Source organism: Hippoglossus stenolepis, chromosome 1 (genome assembly GCF_022539355.2).
Source record: "Hippoglossus stenolepis isolate QCI-W04-F060 chromosome 1, HSTE1.2, whole genome shotgun sequence".
Classification (NCBI taxonomy): Eukaryota; Metazoa; Chordata; class Actinopteri; order Pleuronectiformes; family Pleuronectidae; genus Hippoglossus; species Hippoglossus stenolepis.
The window spans coordinates 12,970,102-12,996,696 of record NC_061483.1 but is presented as its reverse complement, the minus strand read 5'-3'; the positions used below and the strand labels follow the sequence as shown (position 1 = coordinate 12,996,696).

The window sequence follows — 26,595 nt, the reverse complement described above, 5'->3', positions numbered from 1 at the left end:
GGGATTGTTGAATGTATTACACAGGTGCAGAGACGAAGACTGATCGGCATGTGCGCGCACAGACACACGCACACACACACTTACACACTCACCTCAAGGAAAGATCAACTACACACACAATCCTGGGTGATCATTTATTTAGATGATAAAAGCCTGAAGACAATCCAGTAATTTACTACGTCTGTTTTCAGCGGAGGAAAAATAGCAAGCAGTTGAATAGTCGTTGCCACACGCTGTATTTCATTTTAATGTCATTCTCTGGCTGTCTGCTCCACTCGCATATTAACCTTCACCGTCCAGCCTGTTGCTGACTGGCCTACTGCGGATATCCACACAAACTCCCTGCATGTGTATGTCAAGGGTGGGTGAGTAGCTTATGTCTCAAAAGTGGTGTGTGGGTTTTTTTTTTCTACACATGTTGCAAGTTCCAATCTCACTGTCATTCTCAGCTTCCTGAAAGTCTATGATGGGGAGCAGCGCCGCTACCACGGGCCTGCGAGAGTTAATCTCGCACCGAGCCAGGCCACCTCAGGGGAACCTGCCTGGAAAATGGGTTAATAAAGGTCATCCCCCAAAATAAACACTTTACAGAATGTTTCTCCATTCATCCCCCCTTAAAATCAACTCGCAATAAAACGGGTCTGGGTGCAATTACCGCCGCTGCATTGGGGCATGAAATCAACCTGCTCTGAGCAGCGACTCTCCCCCCCGTGTTCTGGCTGAGGTCTGCTATGATCTCCACTTTTTTCAGCCTGCGCCGGTCCCCCTGTAGACCCTTTACCGGAGTAGTCGCACACGGTTTCTCTTGCAGCTAGCACGCTAAACCTACTTAAAACTACTTTATTGATCTGTCCAGAGGTGCAGAGCTCAACTGAAAACTAAATAAATAGAAACATTTTATGTCTACTGAGCTTTTCCAGAAGTGCAAGTGCAGAAAGTGCATTATACGAAGAATAGAAAAGTATGTAATTCTTCTAGAAGTAATTCTGTAAAATGTGCTTTTACTGCAGAAAAAATAAATGTCCAAGGAGACTGCGACAAATGACCTTAAATAAAACATTGCTTTATAGGGATTTGTGTTCCAAGTTTCCAGGCTGAATGGATGAAAGATGGATCTTGGCCTTGCATGTATGGAACATATGGAAAAACACAATAATTAATGTCACAACATGAGGCAGGGCCAGTGACAGGCGGGGGGGACACTGGGGAACACAGCTTCTCTCTGTCTGTGTATTTGGACTGTAAAACCAGATGGAGACTGTTTCTGAACGTGTGGCAGTCACGGGACAGAGAAGGGCTCCCTCAAGTCCACATCCCTGCGTGTGTGTTACAAATGTGCCGCACGGTAGTTCAGACGCGTTCATGAATTAACGAACACACGTCCGCAGTAAATTAAAAGTTATGTCATATTTTTTTCTAAAGGAAGTTATCCACTCAAATATTTTAGCAGAGAAAACAAAAACACGACACATTCTGTTTCCACAAATGATCATTCTTGACTTTTAAATACATTTTTCAAAGTAAGTAAATCTTTCACAGCACTCTGTCCACATTTCCTCTCACTCGGACATAAAGAAGACAAACACTCTCCTAAGTTAAAACATCTGAAGAGGTCTAATGTATATATGCAACTTCAAAGTGCATTGCTCTAAATAATAATTATGATCATCCTTTTTTAAATTACATCAGAAAAACAGCCAGTAGAACAGCTGCATCACATGAGGAAACAATATGAAAATCATTCAGGCAACTCCACAATTTAATTGTTTTTAAATTATCTTTAAATAAAAATGTGACTACATTAATTAGAATAACAGGATTATACTCTAGATGCATACATATTAAAGACAGTGCATGGACGTCAGCAAAAAGGCATCCGTTATTGGACATATTTATAACGATATCATTTCATCAGCGACATCAGCTTTTTATTACTATTATTATTTTAATATATGGAGCAGAATATACAAGATTCATTGAGGCAAGACGGAGTGTAAATGTGTGTTGAAGGGGAAATAAATGCATTGGGTTTGAATTGCTGTGATTTGCAGTAATGAGCTCCGTGCATTAAAGTTTAATTTACGGCGAGTAGTGTCAGAGAAAGGCGAGGGCGGATTTTGAGGAGCTTCAAGGTGGCAACAAATAGTGGAGGATTGTTGAGCTGTCAGTTATCAGCCGAGCAGGTTATAACATTTTCAGAAAAACGTTGTTAGGAATTTGACGGTTGAGGTAATTTTTAAAGAACATTATTACGTTTATTAAAAAAAAGCAGAGGCAGAAAAAGTGCATACAGAGTGTGTGCCTTCCACTTTCACTCAAGTTCATCTATGTGTGGGCTGCGTGCCCAGGATATTTCTATTGCCAAGATGATCTTGAGGAGTCAGAGAATAAAGTGGAGCAGATGTGAGCGGGGCACTTGGGCAGCGTTCTTCCTTCTCCTCGTAAATACAGCGCCATTGTTGTGCTGGCACTGCTCTTCCTTTGTCTTAGCACTGCTAAGTACTGGATAATGTCATTTCACACCATCTGCCCCCAGGCTTCATTAAAGATACATGAATGGGCTATCTTATGAGGAACAGGTGCTATTGTTTGTCCCTCAAGACCCAGCACTAAGGATCTGACTCGGAATACTTGAAGAGGAGCATCTGTAGTGATCAGTCAGACAGACTTGGCTGAGGCCCCCGTCTCTGCCAGCACGCGCTCCAACAGAGGTTTCCGGGGGAACTCAGCCGCCTTGCAACATGTATCATCAATTCACATGACCTGATGAAGTCTGTAGCAGGCCAGCACGCAATCTGTTTCCCTCTCAAGGAGATGCTGGTGTTTGATAAATAGAACCAACTTGCCCGTTCTACAGTAAGCACCATATAGATAACATGTAATTTAAGTGCTAATCAGGTTTAATTTGCGTTTGGTTTGCAAAATTGAGTTCGGTCACGTCTTTGTCCTATTTTAGTTGTATAATTTGTCAACTGTCTTGATTCCAAATTTAGGTTCTTTTAAAATTAGCCTCTTTGTGTATTGTTGAGAAAGTTATTTTAATCCTTTTTTTTAAGTTGACCATTCATTTTTAGCAAATAAATCTTTGCTTGATAACCAAGCTAAAGCAGAAATGACTTGTTTTACAACAATGAATGTTTTACAACAGCAGCACACGCTAGGGTCAGACTGCAGAGGGCGAATCAGACAGTCTCACGCCTGATGTGTAAAAACACAAGGTCTTAAAGACGGGGTATTCTTGAAAAAGCTCCTTTTATTTCTCCCATCACTTAAAACACACAAGATACTAATTAATACTGCATTAACTCATGAATGATGTACATCTACGTGCACATGAAGAGGCTTACATACAGACAGTACTAAACATGTCAGATGTAAGATGCACTTTTATTTTTAACCGACTGTGTGATTAAATAGTCTATGTACAAATTTTACCGAGAAAAAAAGTGAGTAGTTTTTTATTAACATTTAAGCGTCCACCTATAACATGAGCAGGCAGCTCCATAACACAGAGTACAAATGGAGATGTGCAGCGCATTACAGCTCTCACTCGGGCCCCTGTCAACACCCATGTTCCTCACTGTCTGTTACAGCCTCTACAAAGCACCGAGGAGGCCTGTAGACCCCCTGCCGGCTTTCCCTCTAAACCCCATTACACTTGCACGCACTGAGCCACGCTCAAGCTTGCTGATCGACATAGGCCACACGTTACATGCAGATTCAGGGAGTGTTAACAAAAGGAGCTAAAAAGACAAAGTCCTACCTCATTCTCACCTTGTTTCTTGGTTATAAGCTTGAAAAGACCTGTTAGATCCTGCGTCTAATATCCTGATTATCTGCTACTTGACACCTTTTAACACACCTCTCACACACAGATGCTTATCTTGGATATAATCTGCATTCATTTGCCTTGAAGATAAAAAGTAGAACCATGTCATGTGTTGCATGATAAAAACAGAAAACAATATGACCGCAAGTAGCCAAAATATTTCTAGGAGCTCATGGTGATGATGTTGTTAATCCTGTACAATCATTTGGATTATAATAGGTTCCTTTTTCCATTAGGAAAAGATCACAATCACCAGTAATTAGCGGAGGACTCATGTTGCACTGACATCTCATTTTAATAAAATTACTTCCACACTTTAGTAGCTGTCAGATCAGCGGCTCTCGCTAACCTTCTTTTTCACATTTTCTATAGGAGGCTCTGTAATTTCACCCAAGGAGGATAGACTCCAGCTGTTGCTGTAAGAACTGATAGTTCACACTTCACCCCCCCCCCCTTGCCCTCCACTGAGCTGCACTCCAAACGCCTGCGAGTAGAAATCACCTTTTGTGATCTGTTTAAAGGGAAAGTGATCTCGATGAAACTGGCAAGTCTGGCTCCATCCCAACAGCAGCACACACAGTAAAACTGACACTAGACAGCAGGATATTGTTTAACACCCGCCACTGTGTACACAGCCCGCTGGGTGTACACTGTACTGGAGCCTAACCAGGAGGAAAATCACTCAGTGGAGGCGCTTCTAGGCTGCTCGTGTTGCTTCAGGATTTTCCCCCCAATAACAATCAGCAGTTCTTTAAACAAATATTACTCCTTTAATACAGGTCACTTATCTGCCAGTTATGGTGCCCCAGCCCACTGAGCCGCTGCAACACGTGGCAGACACACGCATTGATCGAACAGAGGTGGGCTGGTGTTTGGATTTGTCTGTAGCTAATGGTAATCAGACAAATAGATCAATAGATTTGAGCCAGACTTTGATGCTCCAGACTTCTGCCTTTGAATGAAGGTCTTCATATTACCACCCAGCGGACTGAAGCACATTATTCCTGCTTGTCTGCTCTGGAAATGAGCGCACTGGAACGGGAGGGCGAGTAGACTGGAGAGGTTCGGGTCACTAACAAAGGGCCCTTGTCCTTGTCAAGTCTCTGACCTTTTCCTCCTCACTTCCTTCCTGCATGTGAAATTAGTGTCCCGCACCCTTCTCTGCTAAAATTCAACAGACAGAAATCTGAAGCAAAGATCAATAGTGTACAAGCGCTCGCCTGAAAAAAAAAAGAAAAGTCCTGTGATATTTTCTGTGAATTGTTGGTGTACAGTACCGACTCTGACAGCAGGCACCGTTGGCTCAGGTTGGAGTGTTACGCTGCACATCAGTCATGCCTGTGTGTGTTACACTGAGAGCTGAGATACAGTGCAGCAAATCCAGACACTTGAGTGAGGTCAGGCTATGCAGAGGGAATAACCAATAGATGACTTCTTGTTCCACTAATTCCTTACACAGTAAAACAAGCCTTCTTGGAAAACAGCCATTTCAATATGTCTATATTAAGACGGGAGCTTGAACGCAGGGTAGTACAACTCTCTGAACCGCCCAGCACACCCCACCCCAAATCCCTCCTCTCTGGCCCTCCCCCTCTCATCGCTCCTCCGGACTTTGCTGGAACTAAGGAGTAAAACTGCAGGCTACTGTTCGCTTAAATACACTGCCTCGCATTTACAGGATTTCTGCACACAGTTTGCATTTAATGCAGTTTAGGTATCACATGTCGTAGGAAATAAAATAAGAGTGTGACCTCAAGACTGATGGAAAATGGAAAAGTGGACAAAAATGTGAAGAATAAATTTGCAAATGAAAACCCAGTTCATGTGAATGAATATTTAAAATCATGCATTGATACAAATTATATTGAAATTGTGCACAAAAGCCAAATTGTGCTCTAAAATTAGTTTTTTTTGTCCACAATTTAAAAAAAATTCCTTTTTTGTATGAGCCGTTTTGTTGATTTATGTGACAAAAGACTTTTCATGCTACAATTCTCTCTGTCACATTGTCTGTGTTTAATTCCAGACAGGCTCAAACATTCACATTAAATATAGTAAAAAAATACATCCCTTCTCCATGCTGACAATATGTGCACACAGTGACACAAGCCTACACTACAGCCTTTTAAAATACAGAATCTTTTAAGTCTTATATTTCTGCAGGATATTGGCTGTTTTTCGGGCGGGGGGCAGGGGCAGACATGCAAGTAAGAATGAATATTTTTTTTCAAGGTCTGGCCGTAGAATTAAGGTTTTGCAGTAAACTTGCCAAATCCATGGGGACTCCCTCAAACAGCATGTGTAATGACAGGAAAGAAGAGAACAGACATAAACAAACCCACAAGTGGGTTTGGGGGGGCGGCATCATTATCCTGCATATACATCCTCGCTGTATGGAAATGGGAATGAGTGAAATGCCTCCGACCCTCATTGCAGGGGGGCCAGTGAGTTTCTAAAGAACATTGGACACGGGCTAGTCAGATAGCCTGCTACATCCATGTGATGGGAACAGAGCAGGGAAAGGAATAGACGGATTTAAGTGTGTGAGGCTTATGAAATAATGTGGCTGTAAAGGTTTGGAAATATCGCAAACTTCAACACTCGATGTATAAAGGCTGTGTATGTCCACTGTTTACTGTTATGTGTTTTATAAGAAACATTCCCTTGAGGCCTGACTATGCACGTGTTCAATATTAAATTCCCTGATTAAACATGTATTTAAAATCTTTGCAGTTCTAATGCCGATGAGAAAAACGTATTTTGTCTGGCGGTGAAACCGTAGACCACCCCTAATTTGTGTGACAGAATTGTCCACACTACGACTGGGTTTCCCCCTCGGTCCCATCCTCCAATCATAGACAGGCTCTGTCTTCACTGTTACTTCCCAGCTGCTGCTGGGGCCACCGAAAACAACAGAGCCCATTCTGTTGTTCAGCGGAGAACAGGCCTGTCAGGAGGGGCGAGTTTTATCAGAGACAAGTGTGTTGTTGAGACTTCAAACAAGCTCAAATATCATCCACTGATAATGAGAAAAACAACTATAGAGTTTATATCAAATCAGAACATGTTTGGAAAAATATTTAATTCAAGGATAAGCTATGAAATTAAGGAAATACTTTATTAAATAAAAAAAATTTGGAGAACAGATTCGGAAATTATTCTACAGTTCTATTTTTTGAGAAACTGCGCAGGACAAACCGGCTCATTCATTGTGTTATGCTGAGGAATGCTTGGACTCTACTCACCACAAAAACAAAAAGCTCCTTTTTACACTGACCATGGGCTGAATGCTTTGCTTTGCCACCCCGGCCCTAAGAAAACACGCGCCCCTTTCTCCCTGCCGGCTGCCCGTACACAGTAGAGCCCATTAATGCGGCTCCCTCTCCCCTGTGAGTGTGCCCACTGCTGAGGATGATGGCCGCGCAAAGCCAACGCAAAGACAAAACAGTTTGCACAACATTAGCAGAGAAAACACAGCCCATGCAGAGAGCGGGAGGAAACTAAATCAACATCACACTGGAGGATGTGTTCTCCCTCAACTGATATTTTCCTTTCGAGGGTTGGGTTACAATGGGTGTTAAGTGTATGTGCTGTGCCTTCATCCAGGGAAGGTCTGTGGAGCCCCGAACAGGTGCTTTATTGTGATACCCGCGTGGAAAAGTACTTTCCATTCATCGTATGTTTGCGCAGAGAATAGATGTACACTTATCAGGATTATTTAGCACCCAATTAATTTCGACAGCTTCATGTTGCTTATGCTTGATGATCGTCTGTCTCGTGTTGATTGTTCTCGTCGCCTGTGAGGACTGATAGACGGCTGGAAGTTTGCGTTGTAAATTAACCCGTCCCAGCGCTGCTTAACAAAACCCTCAGGTGACTAATTTTAAGTAGACCCTCAGGTGTGATTTCACACATCACAGCCGCTCATGTGGCACCGCTCATATGGAGCCTCTTAATTATTGCTGCTTAAACAGCGAAGGTGTCGGAACACAAAGGCCAATTACACAAAGACACAGCCTTATTGTGTAATTTACAGCAATAATTGATCGATGTTTGTCTACATTCCCACCTCATTGGCGGAGACGCGGAACGAGCAAGCGCGTTTCGCAGTAAAGCAAGGGATCAGTTGTTACAGGTTAATAAAAAAGGGTGTATCTGTTTAGCTTTTATATCCTTAAATGCCGTTATTTACACTTACTACAGCAGCACGGTTCAGTAACCCTGCCTGTGTAGCACTATAACTTAAATCTGCACTCTCGTGTAAAGTAAATTGATGCTAATAGGTGCATTTCATCCAGAGAAAAAGCCTATTGGGACAAACCCACAGACCCCAGACCGTTCAAACAGCTTCTACTGTTTATATTCCTAAAGCAAGGATTTGTTTTAACAGACAAATGGCATTACATGCCAACTGTTCAGCCACTTAGCTTCATTTGCAAACCATCACTGCCATCGGCGAGCCGGGGTTGTATCTATTACACCTTTTTGTGCATCATTAAGTTTTAACAGGGCCGCGACGGCTTTATTGTTTAAATTGCACACGACTTTGTTTAACGTCAGCGTTTCTTCTGCTTCCTGACAAGAAGTCACATTTCATAACTAATTGAATTGATCGCTCCCTCCCCACCGATGGAGTCCACTAAATGGAATTATTTGTATCAAAGTGTCAATATATTAAATCACAGGGGCTAATGAGTCGGGTCACCGCTTTCTTTTATCTTCAGTCTTGCATGTGCACATCTTCATCAGCTAACAGTCTCCTTAAATGGAGGATGAACATGCTGGACTGAGCCTCCCTGGGCGAGAGCCAAGCCCGTCTGACGAGGCTGTTAATGCCCCCACATAATCCTACTAGCAGGCTAACACAGGGCTCTACAACACAAGGGAAGAACTGGCAGCACAGCGTTTACACCCACACACACACACTTATACATATATTATCATTTCCCTGCTCTATTATTCTCTTATTATCGTGCTAACAGTTCCAATCTAGCTGTGCTAATTGGGGGACTTGCACATTCTCTTTAACAATGTCTATTTTTGTGTGTGTAGTTTTTTTTGCCAGTGCATTAATAAGAGTCTCACACTGAGAAAATCATTTGTGCTGCCGAGACAACAAAAGCTTCTGAGAATACACAAATTAGCGCTATTATCTTTGTGCAATTACCACACAGCCATGTGTTTATTTAAAGTCATCTGATCGATTTAAAATATTCACAGCAATGCTGTGGTCTTTTTATCCTCTGAGATGGTAACTAAACGGGATCAGTGCTTAAAATTACTGCACTGAAGAGCATGCATATTCTTTTTTATAATAATAGATAAGTGATTATAAACCTGCATTAAAAGATAATTTATCCATGGACAAAACAGCAGTTCAGTAGAATCTGTTTTTGTTCATGCTGGGAGATCTTGTTGGATAACTGTTTGTGCAGTATTAGGCAAAAGTGCATAAAGAATAATGGTAGAAACATGAGGCTGTGTGAAAACAGCCAACACAGTCTGATCCAAGCCAATTATTAGAGAGAAACTGCTTCCCAGTGACAAAGATCTTACATTGACTTGATGATTTATGTTGGTTTTGGTTCCTGACCCCAAACATCCTAAGAATACAACAGAATCCCATTGGAATAGCATTACAATAAGAATTTGAAAGTCCTTGAGTGCAGCTAAAGCCAAGTAGGGACTAGATTTTTATTAAAAATCTGTGAAATCAGTCTAACTGGGGAGAGCCACTGAATACAGAAGACACTTTTACAGAGCTTCCCCTGTGAATTCTCTGGTTTCTTTGTAACGGAGGGGAATGGGAAATCCATGTGTGACTGAATAAAACACTCTGCTCGCCAGATTTTTTCCCCCTGCTGAAAATATATTAACTGAAAGTAAACAGTAGAATGTTGGATTATGTTGTCTGTATTTAAAAAAAAAAAAGTAGTATAAAATAAAAGACTCAAACAGCTGTGCTTGATTTTGTTTGAAATCCTGTAAACAGCAAATCAACAAACCTTAAAAGTAGATTTTTTTTGAATATCCAAAACAGTACCATATTACACTGTACTGCATAGTGTGTCTTCTGGCAGCTAAATGCTTGTGTACGTGTATTTCATCTTTAATCTTTACCTTTAGCATGAAACCCCTAAATGTTTACACACCTCCCACAGTTTCTTTACTCCATTAGAGAGACATTTGAGAAGGCCTCAAGTATACGTGTGTTTTTGTGTGTGTGTTTGTGTATCTTTGTAGACGCGGCTTTAACGGTTTACTGCAAACACAGATTATGTGTGTGCACACGGCTGGAGTTTGAAGCCAGGCCATAGGGAGAGAAGACAGGTGAAAGGGAAACTAGCGGAACCAGACATATTGGATGACCATTAAAAAAAAATCAAGGCCAAACCCAATGACACATGACAATGTCATATTATTGTTATTTTTTTTATTTTTTTTAAATGATAAAAAAAAAATTAAATGATTTGGATTAAAAGTGTCCCTCTGTTTCATCTGGGGAGCCCTGCTCCCTCCAGCCTGTTTGTGAAGATAAAGTTCACCCTGACCTTTCAGCCAATATTTATTCTCTTGATGTGCGTATCAATGCGTCGGGCCCCTGCGTGCCTCTGTACTGTACACCATCACCTCCGTGCATGTGTGTATGAGGAGTCAAACAGTCTGTTTATTTCTTTCCTTGAGGAATGCATGAACTGCCGTCATTAACGTGAGGGAATGGGTGCTTGTGGCCTGGCTGTGGACAGTGCTATCACTTGTGGTTGATACAGCTCAGTGTCTCATTAGAGCATTTTATTTTATTTCATTTCATAACCAGGAAGACATTGATATACAAGTCTGCCATTAGCACTTTAATGCCGCTCACCCTTTTTACTCAATCTCATGTACTCTAACTAGAAAATGCATATGGAAGAAAAAGTCTGATGTTCAACGTGATGCTCAGTCGCTGCTCATCCATTAGGAGCAGGAGAAAGTGGACGTGTTCATAAAACAGAAAAGCCATGAAGAGGAGACACACATAATGCTCAGTGTGTCCGAGGGATGCTGAGCTGAGACAAATAAGAAAAGTAGAAACATGGTGCTCATTATTTCTTTTTTTGAAATCTCCTGCTGCCTACACACAGACTCGGAGATAAGGAACTCGTGGGACGGAGCAGCTCTCTTCTAATATATGTGTTTAATTGTCATATGTGTCTTATAAAATCCTGTTGTGTTTTTTTTTTTCTCTCCAAATTTTCAACTAAATCAACTGAAGAGTTAATCTCATCCTGGGATTGAATTAGTGCCAAGACGATTTCAGCGGCGAGGATGGACTGAAGGAATACAAACAAGCTGAGGGAAAAACACACAAAGCCTTGAGCTTTAACTTTTGATAAGCCCCTAACACTGCAATCAAAACATCTGCTATCTTAAAACAAGTGACATTGTAATCCCGAAGGACAAAGACGAAATCTCTCTCCCTCTCTTGTTGGAATGATGAGAAAGGATAAAAAAAGAGAGATGGCTATTCAAAAGGAAAACTTGATTAAGCTGCACACTGCCCCACTCCGAACCTCACTCACTAAACCTCTGTAACTGCACACTTCTGATGGATTCCCATCAATCCACATGTAAGCGCACATACAGCATGCCATCAACAGTCTCCGGTTGCTATCCCCGTGGTTTTATTGTTTGGACGGTTTTTACAATGTCCACTGATGTGATCAGTTGCATCATCAATACAAGATCTTAAAAAGAGGCTTTCTCCTGGTTTCCTCCCTGAGGCCAAAACAGAAGGACTTTGATGACCAGCAGGGTCTCCAATAAAGTTTAGTGCTCTCCATGCTAATAGCAGAGTAACTCAATCCCCCAACACTGCTTACCACTTTGCTAAATGTCTGTGACATACAGGCTGGGAGCTTGTTTACGTTACAAATTAAGTCAAAGCTGTTATATATTAAAATGGCCGGGGCATTTTTAAGAGGCAGCAGTAATGAAAACAGAGTGGCAAAAAAAATAAGAAGCTTCACTAACTTGCCCTGTACTCTCTTTTATCTACTCTGCTACAACAAGAGGAGCGGTCATCAGCACACTGGATATTTGGAGGATCTAGGTTAGCAGGAGAGAGCATCTCCTGCTTTAAAGGTACAGTATGTAGCCTTGGCTGCTAGGGGTCCCTCAATCAGAAAAAGTTGTTGTTCGGACCACTAGTGGTGAAAATCTACCTGATGCGACAATGTTCATGGATAAGGTCACGTATTAAAGTTTTATTCACGATACGCATTAAACGGCAAAGAATAATCGTGATCCATTATGAGTGACCAATACAAACAGTGGAAGGAAAAAACAGCCAACGGGCTAACTGGCTAGCAGTGCGTTTTTCCATCTTATGTCCGTAAGTTATCGCAAACATTGTTTTCTGACGTTTTTGTGGAGAATTGTTAAATATTATATTTTTAGAGGACTTCTTGGATAAACAAATTTTTGCACGTGGTCAAACTTTTTTTGAAGAGTGGTTGAGTTGTTCTTGGGGGTGTTTTGCGGCCAGCAGAGGCTGATGGGCAGAGGAACAGATGGCCTGAGCATGAGACTCTTTTGTTAAATTGTGGATGTGGCTTTTCTTTTCTATTTTTTTATCAGTGAAGATCTGTGGCTTGTTTGGGCCGAGGGAGAAGAAGTCGGCTATCTGGGCTCCACAAGAAAGGACTTTACTTGTATCTCTGTTCAAGTGTTTGAAATTGATATTTAGAAGCATGTTCCCATGCACACTCGACCCGCCACCCTCTCTCAAAACTATGCATCAAGGGGAATTTTCAGGTATCATCTGCCTTTAACTCTGTGATGAAAGCAAGGGCCACTAAAAGTCAGATGCATTAGGGCTGTGCCCTTATGCTCAATGAGCATAACTAAAGGACCCTCCATGATGTGAGTAATACTAGCCCCTTGGTAATGTATAAGGTACTTCATTTTAAAGTGTTTTCTAGACAGAGTGTTGTGCTCTGTGCTTCTTTTTAGTGAAGTGTTATAATGAATAATTTTTCCGGTAGTCTGTCCACAGTTGAAGTGAAAGGTCCAGACTAGTGGCATCTCAAGAACATGTTGACAGTATGGCCTTTCTCTTGCAAAGAGCCCTTGAAAGAGTCATTTTGATGTCATAGCAGTAAATCTGCTTGTTGTGCTAACTGTTCTAAACTAGAAGTTTACTTTGCTTGTGTATAATTAAGGGCTCTGGTGCTAGAATACAGAGGAATCTGCTCTTTAGTACAAGACCCAAACATTATCTCCATTGAAGAGTGCTACAAGGTGATGGAGGAACAATTTATTGCAAGTGTTTTGAAGAGGTAAAATGAAAGGAGAGAAAATAGGGAGTTGTCTGTTGGAGGAACAAGCAGAGGAGGAGGAGGAGGAGGAGGTGAACGGAGAAGGATGTGCCTGACACTAAGAACACCCAGCAGGATAACGTTAGCTCCACACAGGCATCCAGGCTCACAGCCTTGACCACTGCCCGTTACCAACCCTGGATTACCCTGTACCGTCTGACTATGTTGAGCAACATGCAGCCTGGGTGGTCTTTCTGCACCACTTTGTAATGTATTACATAAGGCACACACACTGAAGAAGGTGATGATATCTGGCACGAGGTGCATAGGTTAAAAACACATAATACGGAACGAATAAGTAAGAAGGAGAAAATTAAACAATGCCACCCACAGCAGCTCTTGTGCTGTGTGAAATCATGCCACGTTGCCCTTCTGGGCCAGACTCGTTTCAGAGGCATTTACCATCCTCTTTCATGTCCCCCACCTCCGGGCTCTTCTCCATCAGCAGGACTCATTAGCTGTTGTTACTTTTCCCCGTTTTTTTTTGTTCAGTAAGATGTGCTAATTATTCTCCTCCATATTTTAAAGCCCTCACGATTACCAACAGGCAATTAACATTTGATGAGAGCGATACATGTTAGTTTGACACCAAAAATTTAAGATAAAAAGACAAGCAATATTTTTAAAAAAGGCAAAAAAGATGAGAAGGAGAGGCTAACAGAAATTAACAATGATTGTTATTTTAATGTGTAATTTTATTGATCCGTGCCAATAAACCCAGACGTTTGGCTCATGGTGACAGCGGTGGTGCGCTAATTACACCGAAGAGGGAGAAATGTTGTGTCAGTGTGAAGAAAGTGAGAGGTGTGAGTTGCGAGTGTTAGACCAACAGGAACGCAGTCACTGACCTGGATCTGCTGCTGGAGGAGGTTGATTTTGTGCTGCTGCTGCAGAAGCTGCTGCTGTTGTCTTGCAATCTGGTAGGAAACAGAAAAGAAACCCTGCAAATTAAATAATAACTCCATTCATCGACAAATAGGAGGAGAAACTAAAATCAGTCCTGCGACTGAAAGTAACTACACCAGAAAATGTGGAGATGATAAAGTGTGTTAAGATAGATGACACACTAGGGCTGAGCGATTAAACCATAACAATAAGCATTGCAATATATCATATAAATAGTGATGTAACAAAAATGTAATATATATTGATATATTGTTTATGCATTGGGCCAGCCTGGTGAGAAGGTATCATAATAATAATAATAATAATAATAATAATAATAATAATAATAATAATAATAATAATAATAATAATAATAATAATTATAATTATAATTATAATAATTATAATAATAAACTCAAAAGCTACAACCTTCACTCAGGAGCAAAAATCGGCCTTTAAACTTATCGTGATAATTATCGCTATCAATATATGATTTTTTTTATTTGGGATTATTTTCGGCCATATCACCTACGACATACACCATATGACATGCGTGTTAAAAGATGGCAGGTGCAATAAAAATATAGGAAAGAAAGTAGTAGATTAGTAAATCAGAATAACAGTTTTTGTCTTGTCTTTAAAAAACATCATTCCAAATAATGTGCTACAAAATAATGTTTAATTTCCTAAATGAACATGAAAAGCACAGTTAAAATCAGTGGTAAAAGAACTCCGCTGATTTACAGGACAGGAGATAACTTGCACAGGCGGTGTACGGGGGACAGAGGTCCCTGCCACCCCTGAGTGACGAGCAGCCACACTGCAATCCCTCTCATCCCAGCAGTCCCTCTTTCTACATGCCCACTTCATTGAGCATGACAACCTAGTTTTAAGTGTCATTTAATTTTCATTTTTAAATATAATTACAAAGTGTTCACTGTAAGATATCGGTCGTCTGCAAATGTGTCAAGATTAATTTGTGCTGGCTTCCTCACGAGTGTCAACAGTTAATTACTGTGTTGTATCTTGATGGCTTGATGACATTCTAGCTCTCAGCGGGCTCTCTCGCTCTCCCTCTCGCCCCATCTCTCCCTCCCCCTCTTTCTCTCCATTTTATTAATATTCCACCCTTTCAAAATAAGATCAAATGACAAAATATCTTATATCACTGCTCATTTATGCTGCTACGTCTACAAAGCTCACAGAGCCGAGCGTAGTTTGCAAATGAACATCATTGATTAGTAAAAAAAAAATCAATACTGTTAATGTATTATTAGTGCACTATGACCAAATGCATCACTCTAAGGTATATGGTCTATCTGTTCATTTGCCACAGGAAGGTTTGAGCGTGTGCTGAGAAAACTCTGAGTGAACTCCTCGCTGATAATTGACTCATAGCCATTAGAGTGGCTGGTGATAATAAAAGTGTCGCCCGTGTGGATAGTTTGTGTCCTTATTTCTTCCCAGACATTAACACACTTCATGGCCTCTGCTAATTTGCTGATTTGTACAATATGGCTCATTGGCCTGATTTGTGCTGCAAATCTAATGCCAAGCTTGTTCTAATAGGAGTCGATTTATAAGATATAGAGGACTTCCATGTTTAATATAACGTTTAATTCACACATTCCGCCGCATTTGTTAGTACAAGTCATAATAACCTTTTTCCTACACACCCAGCATAAACGTGGGCGAGAGAGCATGACCAAAATAACTGAGGCAATGTGGACTAACGCATCTCTTAAATCTAATATTATTCCAAATTCCTATGGAGGAGCAGGGTTTTATTGGCACATTTCAGGCATGAAATTTAAAATGAAATAGTCAGTTGACAATTCATTGCAAATGTATTTAAAGGGGTTTATTATAGTGATAAAAAGGGAAAAGGATCTAATGGAGTATCAGGAATAGATGTTTAGGTAGGAAGGAAGGAGGAAGACACTGTGAATGTGTGTGTGTGTGTGTGTGTGTGTGTGTGTGTGTGTGTGTGTGTGTGTGTGTGTGTGTGTGTGTGTGTGTGTGTGTGTGTGTGGGGTGGTGGTGGTGGTGGGGGGGGGTGTAAAAACACAGTAAGCAGCTACCTGCTCCTGCTGCTGACGAGCTAACTCCATTTGCTGCCTCTGTTTCTCCATCTGTGAGGCGGCGAGCTTCTTCTGTTCATCGTGGGCAGCCAGGAGCTGCTCACGCAGGCTGATGAGCTGGGTGATCATCGTGGAGAGCTGGTGCTCCTTCTCTGCCAGGCTCTCTGGAGTACCTAGTGGAGGGGCGGGGAGTAGAAAGGAGAAACACAAATTGGAGAATATGAGTAATAATGGAAACGGGTATGTATTATGTGTACCTGAGAAGAAAAATTTAGTACACACAAAAGTTTCACAATGGACTACAACTAAATGACCAGGATGTACGTGTTTGTAAGAGCCTGCAGAAGTAATTGTATAGTACTAAATATAGACAAATGACCATGCTGCTCACAACATTCATCGTATCGTGCTATTGTACTGTTCACAATATATAGTACAAAGAAAACCACTTAGGCAGCAACCAACTGCAGTGAATTCACTGGAAAGTGTTGAGGTCGCACACTGCCTGGAGTTGTGTATTCTACTGGAGCTGGTGTTCACAGCTTTCAAAGGAAGAAGGGGGAAGGAATTGTTCCCAGGCACAGAGACCCAATGCTGCAGGGCGCTGTCAAACTGAGGTGGCAGATTATGTCAGGCTACCAGGGGTGAGCATAAAGAAAGTGTTGAAAGTCAGTGTTTGTACTGGACCTCCAAACTACGCAAGTTTTCATTATACGGCCGTTCCAGTAACACATTTGAGAAGGAACTCCGCACAGATTTCTCTGGAATAAGCGAACTTGTCAAAAAGAAATGCACCAAGAACATTGATGTTTACACAGCAGAAAGAGCCTCTGAATGTCCGATGACGATCATCAGTGAATAGATTTTATTTTATCATCCATGCATACTTGACAGTGACAGACCAATGAGGTTACTTCTGTCCACAGTCACATGTCCACACTGTGCAATAGACAGAGCAGCTGCACTACTCTCTCTCCCTCCGCCTAATCAATGCTAAGTGATCCTACCATTGACTTACACAGCCAACATAATTGCCAGTGAGAGGCTAGACAGTAACTCACTCTCCTCCCACTACACTCCTGTGTGACAAGCTGATCTGGGGGAACATACAAGAAAAGAGAAGGCATAACAGAAGAGATGGAGAGACTAAGAGAGAGGGAGAGGGATAAAAGCACAGAGATGTAGATAACAGTACAGTGAAGTCTGGCCTGGGGCCAGCAGGAGCTGAATTCTTTCCTGGGTGTCTTCCTCTCGTCTCTGGCCACATCTGTCTTGAGTTTCTCCGAGAGCTCCCAGGGGCCCTCTCGACTCAAACTATTTTAATTTGACTAAACACCTGATTTATTTTATCTCTCCGATGAGGAAAGCCGTTTGTCTTAATAGGGCCTGTCAGCCTCCAGAACCCATTCAGGGCAATTTACTGGCACGCTCGTCTGAACCTCGGTTCGCTTCACTCTGCCTCCGCTGCCTGCTGCAACAGAAGAGAGCTGCAATTCTCCATTTATCCTCCTAACGAAAAAAAGCACCTAAAAGCAGCTATTCATTGGGCCTGCGTGCACTTTCCAAGGCCTGAATTGACTTCTTATTCACCCGACTACCCTTGTTGTGAATGGCTTATCTGTAAAATTGATACAATCGGAACCAATTTTATTAACCTTTGGCTGTGTCCATGAAGGAGCTGCCTTTACAGATACATCAGTCGTTGTCACAATAAATCACAGCTATCAATACTGCTGTGGAAAGAAGGGAGGGACTGAATAAATAAATAGTGACAGGGAGAGAGAGAGAAATGGAGAAAAGAGAAAAAAAAAGAAAGGAAATAATCATCCAGGTGAAGATGAGGGCCATTGGGCGTCGAGGCCAGCGTAGGTGACCTTGAGTTGGGAACCAAACATCTGGACTCTCTGATGCCCTCTCAACCTGTCTAATCACACGTTTCTGATGATCACTCACTAGTTTAGGAGTGTCACCGCTGCAATGTTCAGCACGCATATTCTTTAGTGCATGACTGTGCCCACAGAAGGATCTGATGGGTTAGACTGAGTGTGGAGGGCTCAGTTCTGCCTGGACACCAGAAGAATACTAACAGAGGGCCCATTGTTGTGATGTTGAGCTGAACTGTGGGAAGCCAGAAGTGCCCTCTGTGATCTGGGTCTGCCCTCTTCGCTTGTTTTAATTGTAATGAATTGACATTTATTTAGTCGAGGCTGAAATATCAGCAAGAAATGTTTATATTGGTGATGAATGCTGAAGATAAACATTTAAAATTTTGGAAATCTAAATTCCTAAAAATGGAAACACGGTGGAGGAATTTCACTTTGAAGACACTTTTCTCGGTAGAAAACTCATCAGACGCATATGTTTTTTGTTGACTGGTAAGTGTAAAAATCTCTTTCTTCCTGCTTTAAATTATGGATCAGCTTTAAAATCCAGATAAAACTTTTATTGGGTGGTGCAGAAGAGGAGCGTCGTGGTCTGTGTCTAACCAACCTGCTGACAAAAGAGGCCGTTTCCTGCATATTGCATGGCTTTTAACAGCGGTGGGGCTGGGGTCTGCCCGTTAACATGTCTCCTCACATTGCGCTTCCGATGGCAGACAGACAGCCCGGAGATGCCTTGGCGCTACATAAACTGGCCCAGACCTAACATGTTGTGACATCCTCCTGTTAGACGACTGAGGCTCAGTAGGACAATACCAGCCCAACAGAGGAAGACGATCCCCCAAGAGTGAGCGGTCAAGCTGTGTTGGCACTTTACTAGTTTTTCTTTCCTCAGGGCCAATGTGTTAAATTTTGACAGCGATGCGTGATTGACAAATAGGAGGAGGAGACGTTAAAGCGGTGTTGTTCAGTTTCAGCCCATTCAGCTTTCACCTTTTGAGATTCCTGCCTCTTTTAAACGTCACAAAGTAGGGCAGAAAACATCAACGGGTGACTAAATAAATGATAAGAGGAAAACAAGCAGAGCCATGGTTGCTTGGGGAGAGATGGGGGTATTTGAGCCTTGGGGTCTTTGGATAAAAGGCACTTTGTAGGGGTGCGATTTGTTCTGTCCAATACCCACATCTCCCTCTCTCTTGGCTCCCTCCTCTCTGCTCTAATCAAGCAGTCTCTAATTTGGGTTCCAAGTCCAGTACCGGGGTAAAAGAAGGAGGCTTGTTACTTTGAAGAGTCCCGAGTGAATAACACAGATAAAAGATTCAAGCACAAAAAAAAAGAAGAAAAGCGAGGGAGGGTGAGGGTGAAAAGGGGGAAAATCACAAGGCACCCTATTCTCTCCCCTTCCTTTGGTTAGGACAGCTGAGCCATTATGACCAGATCTGAATTGAGTATTTTAACGCCAGAAGACTGGAATTTCTTTGTCTCTCTATCAGTCGGCCATTGTGGAAGCCTCCATATGCTGTGAGCCCATCCTAAGTAAATTAGGACTTGTCTAAATGCTACGATTGTACCTAGCTGTGTCCACACACAGACCGCACATAGCTTGAATGCCTTGTGTGCTCAGGCTCTCTCACTCTCTCTCTGCACTCTCCTAAAGTGTGTGTGAATGCAGACATGAGTGTGTACAGATGTGTGTTGTGTGTTGCTGCGATCGATAATAGGTACATGCCACTGAGTAAATGCACACGTGTGTGAACTCGGTGCGGTCATCTGACCCTTTGTCTATTCTTTCTGTGGACAGCACAAAGAGCCAATTGAGTAGCAGCTAATGGCATCTATTGGTACCTTCTTTAGAGTTTCAAAATAAAAAAATAAAAAATAGAAAGATTTATTTTTGCTGCTCACAGACCACTCATCATTAAACTGCTTTCACAAAAGCATGAAACTCAAGCCAGTCTTTGTGCCTAATTTAGTTTTGTGATATTTATTTGGACTGGTCAGAAAATACATCATATTAGAGATCTAAATTTGTAAACTAGGCTAGAACAACAGGGCCTAGTTTTATTGTATCTTTTTTTAACTACCAGACACACTTGTTCGGCAGCACTACAAAGCCATAATGTGTTTCCAGTAATATGGTGTTAACATGTCTCCATGCCCTGCAACCAAGACAATATGAACAACAGCTGTTTTACCTGGCGTGCTGCCTTTGCCATGATATAAAAGCTGTTAATCTTGCCAATAAAACCGCATTAACAAGCATGAGCAATGACTCACAAGCACATCATCTGCTGGCTGCAGCGATTCTTAGCCAGCGTTCCTATACGGTACGAGAGAGACGGCTCATCATCTTGTTGAAGAAGTCACTTCTTCTCAAATGTTTAAAACTCATGTACTTGAGACAGCTCTTTGCTTTTTGGAAATGCTAATGGTAGTAGTGATATTATAAGCCTCTTATGGTAAATGTATATGTCTATCTGTGTGTGTGTGTGTGTGTGTGCATACATAAGTACCAACTGATGTGATTATAATCATTTTAATGGCTTTGCAAATTATTTTCTTTAATAAATACCCTGATTGGCATGTGGAGAGGTTATTAATAAAAGCACACTTCATCTGCTGTGGCTCCACTGCTGTTCATGCCCAACACCGATGGAGACTAATATTTTGATGATAGAGGAAGCTTCACTCCTCGGTATAATTATGCCAATGTAAAAGCTCCAGCACTTCACTGGCTGTCCATGACATAGGACGAGGTACTTCATCAAAGCCAGGATAGAGGCTCGACCTGAAAAGATTACTCCACAGGGAATGCCAGTGACCCTGAAATTCACACTGTAGACGAAAAAAAAAAAAAACTCAACATGGAAACTTAACTTCTGTTCTTTCAATAACCGAACACATTATTCTTTGACTGTGTAACACAGTGCGACTAACCAGAGATCCTGACACCCTGGAGAATGCTGCATGTGTGCATGGCAGCATATAGCGAGGATCTTTACATGAAAACAAAGATGGTCTCCAGTCCTTTGATTCATCTCTCATGGCCTTTATGATGATGAGTCTGACCCCTGTGCCCTTAAATGATAAAAACCATACACAGTTTTCAAGGTCCCCCACATACAAAGGGTGTAAAGCTTGTGAGACAGTGATCAAGGCAACAGCTTACTGTCTGCAAAACCTTGGAAGTGAATTAAGAGTTCGATGTTATCTCATGCTTTTCACTGAACATTTATTCATTGGCCTTATCTATACAGCTGATAATCAAAGCAGAGCATACTTGTTTCCTTAGACTGTGCAGAAGTGATCTTTCAAAAGACTTTGAGACTGTTGTCTTTGAGGGATAAATGTATCAACAATGCCTGTGTTTTGTGTGGATTTAATCCAGATCCCGGGCGATAGACTGAAATAGCTGAATGTGAAGCAAAGGCGACCGAGCCCAGCACAGGTTCTCACAAAGGGGAGCAGGAGAACACCTGCTTAGTCCTCGAGCTGTCAAGACACTGACACACACGAAGATCTATTGAACTAACTAGAGGTGTAACACAAAGCTTTTGCCCTTTGTAACAGAAGCTGCAAGAAAGTCGTCATGCTTCATTATCTGTGAAATTGCTTTTGAAACTATATTTTTATGTATTGTAGATGAAGATTTACAAGCTGCCAATGAATTGTACATAATAACACAGCATACTTTAATATACAACTAATATTGTACCAATTTAAGTACTAGTTAGTGTATGAACCCCACCTTCAAAATAAAACAAAAACGGTATCACTAATCTGAAATAAAAGGTAATGGTCAATGCAGAAATGTAATTGAAAGCATTAACAGATTAAAGAGAAAGTCTGAATATTTTTGGACTATAATGGATGGTTTTCCCCACAAAATTAAATGTATATAATGAGAAGAGGTGGTTGGTGAAGCTGGTCTGAAGTGTTGAGGAAAAACTGGCCACAGGGTCATACTGCTTAATAAAATAATGGAGGTTGTGCTTGCAATGGCAGAAGGTCCAGTTGAAAGTAAAGTTGGTATGAAGTGTGTATTAAAAAGAGCTATTGAAACCTCGCGGGCACTTTGCATGTGCTTTTGAACAGTCTGTCAAATTCTGATATTTGCATCTGTTCAGAGTGTATTAAGTCTTCATATCTGCATAATATATGTGTATTCATTTACTTGCTTAGTTCTAATGCAGGTCAGACATTCAGCAGCAATACATTGGTCTGAAAATGCAATTTTCTTTGCTGATAAATATATTTGGTCCTTACATAAGTGAAAAAGGTTGTTTTTGTCAGCTCCGTAAATATTCAACATTCTTTTCAAATAAAGACATAATTAATACGCTTGTTGACGTAGAAATGGATAATACTACTTTTAGTTAAACAACCCATGACAAACCACTGGGATATAATCCACAACAGAGTTCTCCTCCTATCACACACACACACACACACAGACACACACACGAGCACAGCACTGCCTTCTTTAACTCCATTGCCACAAGCTAAATTCCTCAATTCATTAGAGGAGAAAAACACACAGTCCAACACTCTCATACATTCATCTGGTAAATGTGGCCTGAGGAATAATGATTTACTGTGGCTCATATTTCACCTGAGTGCACAGGGCAAACAGTTGACTGAAGTGTTGTGGAGAAAATGCTAACAGAGGCATTTTCGACTGGAGCAACTGGACAGACCCCGTTTTGTGCTGTTTGTGTGAGTGTTTTTGTATGTTTGGGTAAATGTAATATACATAATATTCGAATACAGTATGCAGTAAAAAGAATATAAAAGCCATTTGAAATCTGCAAGCACAGAATTCCTACTTGTTTCTAAAGGTGCATAAGTCGGTGTGTGCACAGATATTGTGCAGTGTATCTCCAGTGGCGTAAAAGCCCCGGCTTTATGGAAGCCATTAAGAATAAAGTTAAAATTTAAAGTGAATAATCATGTTTTGAGGCTCACCCATATGGCTGAACAATATGGGCTCTGTGTTCACACAGTGGACTCCTTTCTGTCTGTGCAGGAGTGAAGCCAGCACAGGTAGGGCCAGCATCAAATCAGTCTCAGCTGCCGCCCTGCCTCGCCCTGTGTTCTCCTCCTAAAGAGCTTCCACTTATCTGCCTGCCACAGGACCGTCTGTGTGCACCCCGACCACTGTCACGTGGACACCGTTCTCAAATCGATTGTGACAGTGCACAAGAGTCCTGATTTTTCCTGCTTCAGGACTCGAGCAGCCTTTTCGACACTCGCCAGTGTAACGTTGAACCGTTTTTTCTCTCTCTCTCTCTCTCTCTCCCCCCTTCTCACTTATTTTTACTTATTTATTTATTATTTTCTTTAGCAAATTCCGATTCCGATGAATACGGCGTGTGTTCCAATTTAGTAACTACATATTTTCCTTGAGTTTGAGTAAATGCTTGAGCCCCCACCCCACCACCATCACCACCTACCATCACCACGCCTCCCCTTCCCCAACAGGGGGCTGGGAGACTGGCACTCAGCAGGGAAACTTAAACAGCTCTGTTGAGTATGAAGCTCAAAGAGCCTGCACGGAGCAAGAATGCAATAGAGAGCAACTTTATAGGATACTATGTACTATATTTATATATGTTTGACACAATGTATATTTACATACCTACATATTCATATATATATAAGCATATGCTGAGAAATAATATAAAGGGATCATAAGTATCCAGGTTTTGCTTTTTTATCAAGTGAAAAATTTCTTTGAGCTATATAATTATAAGTGTTGACTCAAGTATCCACGTCTAAAATCGTTTTCTCTCTCTCTCACCCTTTCTCCGCGTCTCTCCCTCCCTCGTGCACTCCTCCTTGCACCTTGCCTCCTATTATCTGCTACTTTCCTGCGGTTTGGAGCCCTTCCAGCTGGCCTCCCTTTCTTGCGCTGTGGTTTTGTTCGGGAGATTTCATCTCTCTCCTCATCATTCCTGCAGATTGACAGCTAGGCTCAGGTATGAAAACAAACAGCCCTGGAATTGACTGGTGAAAAGAAATCCGCTGCTAATGCTCCTTCACAAACTCTCCTTTTTTGCCTGCCCCCGTTGATGCTAAGCCGTGGCAGCATACGAGGAGAGGTGATAGAGATTTGAAATCATTAACTCCTAACAACACCATTCTACATGTCTGGCTTAAGCCCACTGCCTCCACTGGATTATTGCTCTTGTTTCTACTGACTCTTAAAACCTAAAAACATGTCTTCACCTCGGAAACAGCATGTTATTTAGCCAAACACCCACATGACAATGAGCTATAATTATGGATGTACCATATGTAAGGGGTAAATGGTTGGTTGGGTTAGCAGACCTTCAAAAGCAAATCTCTGATGTTGCTGATACTATTGTTTTGTTTTGTTTGTTTACTGTACGTGCGTGTTCACTTCAACAGGATAAAGTATTGAGGGCATGTTTCAACACAGCGGCAGCAAAAGAATGTCTTCCCTTTCATGGGTAGAGCCTCGGGTCGAACTCTGTCACACCTATTGTTTTGCATTTTTATTTGATTTCTAAGCACAAGACAAAATGACTTCCTCACCAGTCAGATTCCAGCACTTCCCTCCGCAGTAACACATTTACTCTTCTTTCAAGGTTTTGACAGAGCGGTGTCAAAAGGTAGCCTACGAGGTGATCGGGATAATTGGTTAAGCAATCGGTGAGGGATCGGGACACGATCTACAAGGCCACTCGGTGCTGTTGTCTTTATCTGAATGTCGGTCTTTATTCTCTACTTTCTTTTATTGGTCTAGAAACTACAGGCATGTTTGCCTTTTGTGCCTATTTTACCCTAACAATTAATGGGACCTCTGATTCATCATAACACTTTAGATCTTAATCATCAGGTGTTTTCTGCTCGGTACCTTTGTTTGTGCTTTAATTAAGTGGACCTTGTGCGTCTCCAACCCTGGGCATCTTTTTAATTGCCCGTATTTACATCAGGCAGACATCAAACGCAGGGAGAGAGACATTTGTAAGGGGGAGCACAAAGAAGCCCTTTGAAATGTCTACAGTCATATGGAATGGCATGCTAATTAAAAATCTAAGGCTGCCACTATGATAGGAGAAGGAGGTAACTGTGGTGTATAGACTGTCTCCATAACTCATCAACACACAGAGGCCATAGTGTTTATTATCAGACTCCCTACCTGTTTACAAACCACCTAGTAACCTTCCCGTTCCCATTCATCAGAAGAAATGCCCTGCCTGTAATTTAACAGACCAGCTTTCAAAAGGCTAAATCATTTTCAACATTTTACCCAGTGCACTTTGATCTACAGTGGCATACAGTATACCAGGGCAGGTACAATGAATCTAGTCTACCGAGCAATGATTTATCCTTGGGTTCATTAAGGTTATTGCCAATGAATATACTTATTAGAACATTCAACTGCCTTTTTTTCTGCTCCTCTGCAAGTGGAGAAAGCGTAATTCAATAATTAAAACGAAACACTAGTTTTATTTATGAATGTCGTGCATGTTTTATAAAAAGAGAAACAATTAAGCAAATAATCAAAATCACCTGCACAGCCGCAGAAAATAGCTTCTTTTGCAGCTTTGTTAATTAAAGGTTGAATAGAATATGTTTTATATCGAGATTACACTGAGTTCATATTGTCTGGATTTTTTTTCGGGGGGTTTTAAGAAATCTGAAAACCCTTGTGGACGACTCAAGAAGTTATCTGATGAGGAGAATGTGTAAGGGGAGAGGGCAGGATCCAGTGACAGCCTGGTGTTATCAGCCAGCTGGTATTGTGCTTCCCAGTGCTGTATAAACACAGCAGCTCTCAGTAACAGTCAGTGCTAAGGACTGAGCAGCAGCCCTGCCCATCCTCGGCCCACCTTTGCACTGTCAGGAACACAGATTTTTTGGGGGAGTGCTGAGTTGCGCTCTGCTGTGCTGCACTTGATACGCTGCGCAGGGCGTTCACTGTCAGAGTCGAGACATTTCACTCAAACACAGGCTCAGCGGGGAGACGAGTCTGTGCGTCCCTGCTCCGTCTCAGAGCGGCTTCTCTCCTCTCAGCTCAGCCGTGCTCGGTTTACATCGAGCACACTTTGGCTACAACAGTTACCAGAGCGGCATGAACGCTCCGCATGCGCCAGGGCAGAGTAGCCGGGCTCATGGCCGTCCGGAGGGACAACAACAATAAACTGCTGACAAGCACAGACCACCTCCGAATGGGTCTAAACGAGCTGGAATTTTTGAAGACAGCACTTTGGACAGAGTTTGGCATTCCAACAAAAGATAAGGGGGGAGAGAAATGAATGAGGAGGGCAGCCAAAGGCCTTTGTTCTATTTCAGAGTACAAGGCTGTTTCTGAGATTATACAGTACATAGCTTATGTATGTCAGATAGGAATGAGGGACTTGTTAACATGGCTTAAAGTAGTGTTTGTGTGGTAAATCTGCTCTGTCTGATGCAGTCATTGTAGTACTACCTTTTACATCTGCTAAAAGTTCACTGGTGTTGAGCCTCTCCATCTTCTCTTTCCATTCTTTAGAAAGGAGTGTCTCCATGCATGAGGATTCTAAAAAAAAAGA

The 26,595-nt window shown here is 41.8% G+C and overlaps 1 protein-coding gene across 17 annotated transcripts in view; it reads right to left on the bottom strand.

Annotated features, from left to right (window-relative positions):
- sox6 (SRY-box transcription factor 6) overlaps positions 1–26,595 on the bottom strand; it is a 136,950-nt gene that overhangs the window by 39,714 nt on the left and 70,641 nt on the right. For 12 of the 17 annotated variants that reach the window (XM_035174719.2, XM_035175558.2, XM_035174809.2 and 9 more), the window contains 3 exons: positions 26,493–26,582; positions 16,155–16,327; positions 14,037–14,129 (listed from right to left, as the gene is read on the bottom strand). In XM_035174719.2, coding sequence (XP_035030610.1) covers positions 14,037–14,129; positions 16,155–16,327; positions 26,493–26,582 — 356 coding nt within the window. The remainder of the gene's footprint in view (positions 1–14,036; positions 14,130–16,154; positions 16,328–26,492; positions 26,583–26,595) is intronic. The other 5 variants (XM_035175122.2, XM_035175204.2, XM_035175720.2 and 2 more) reach the window with 2 other exon arrangements.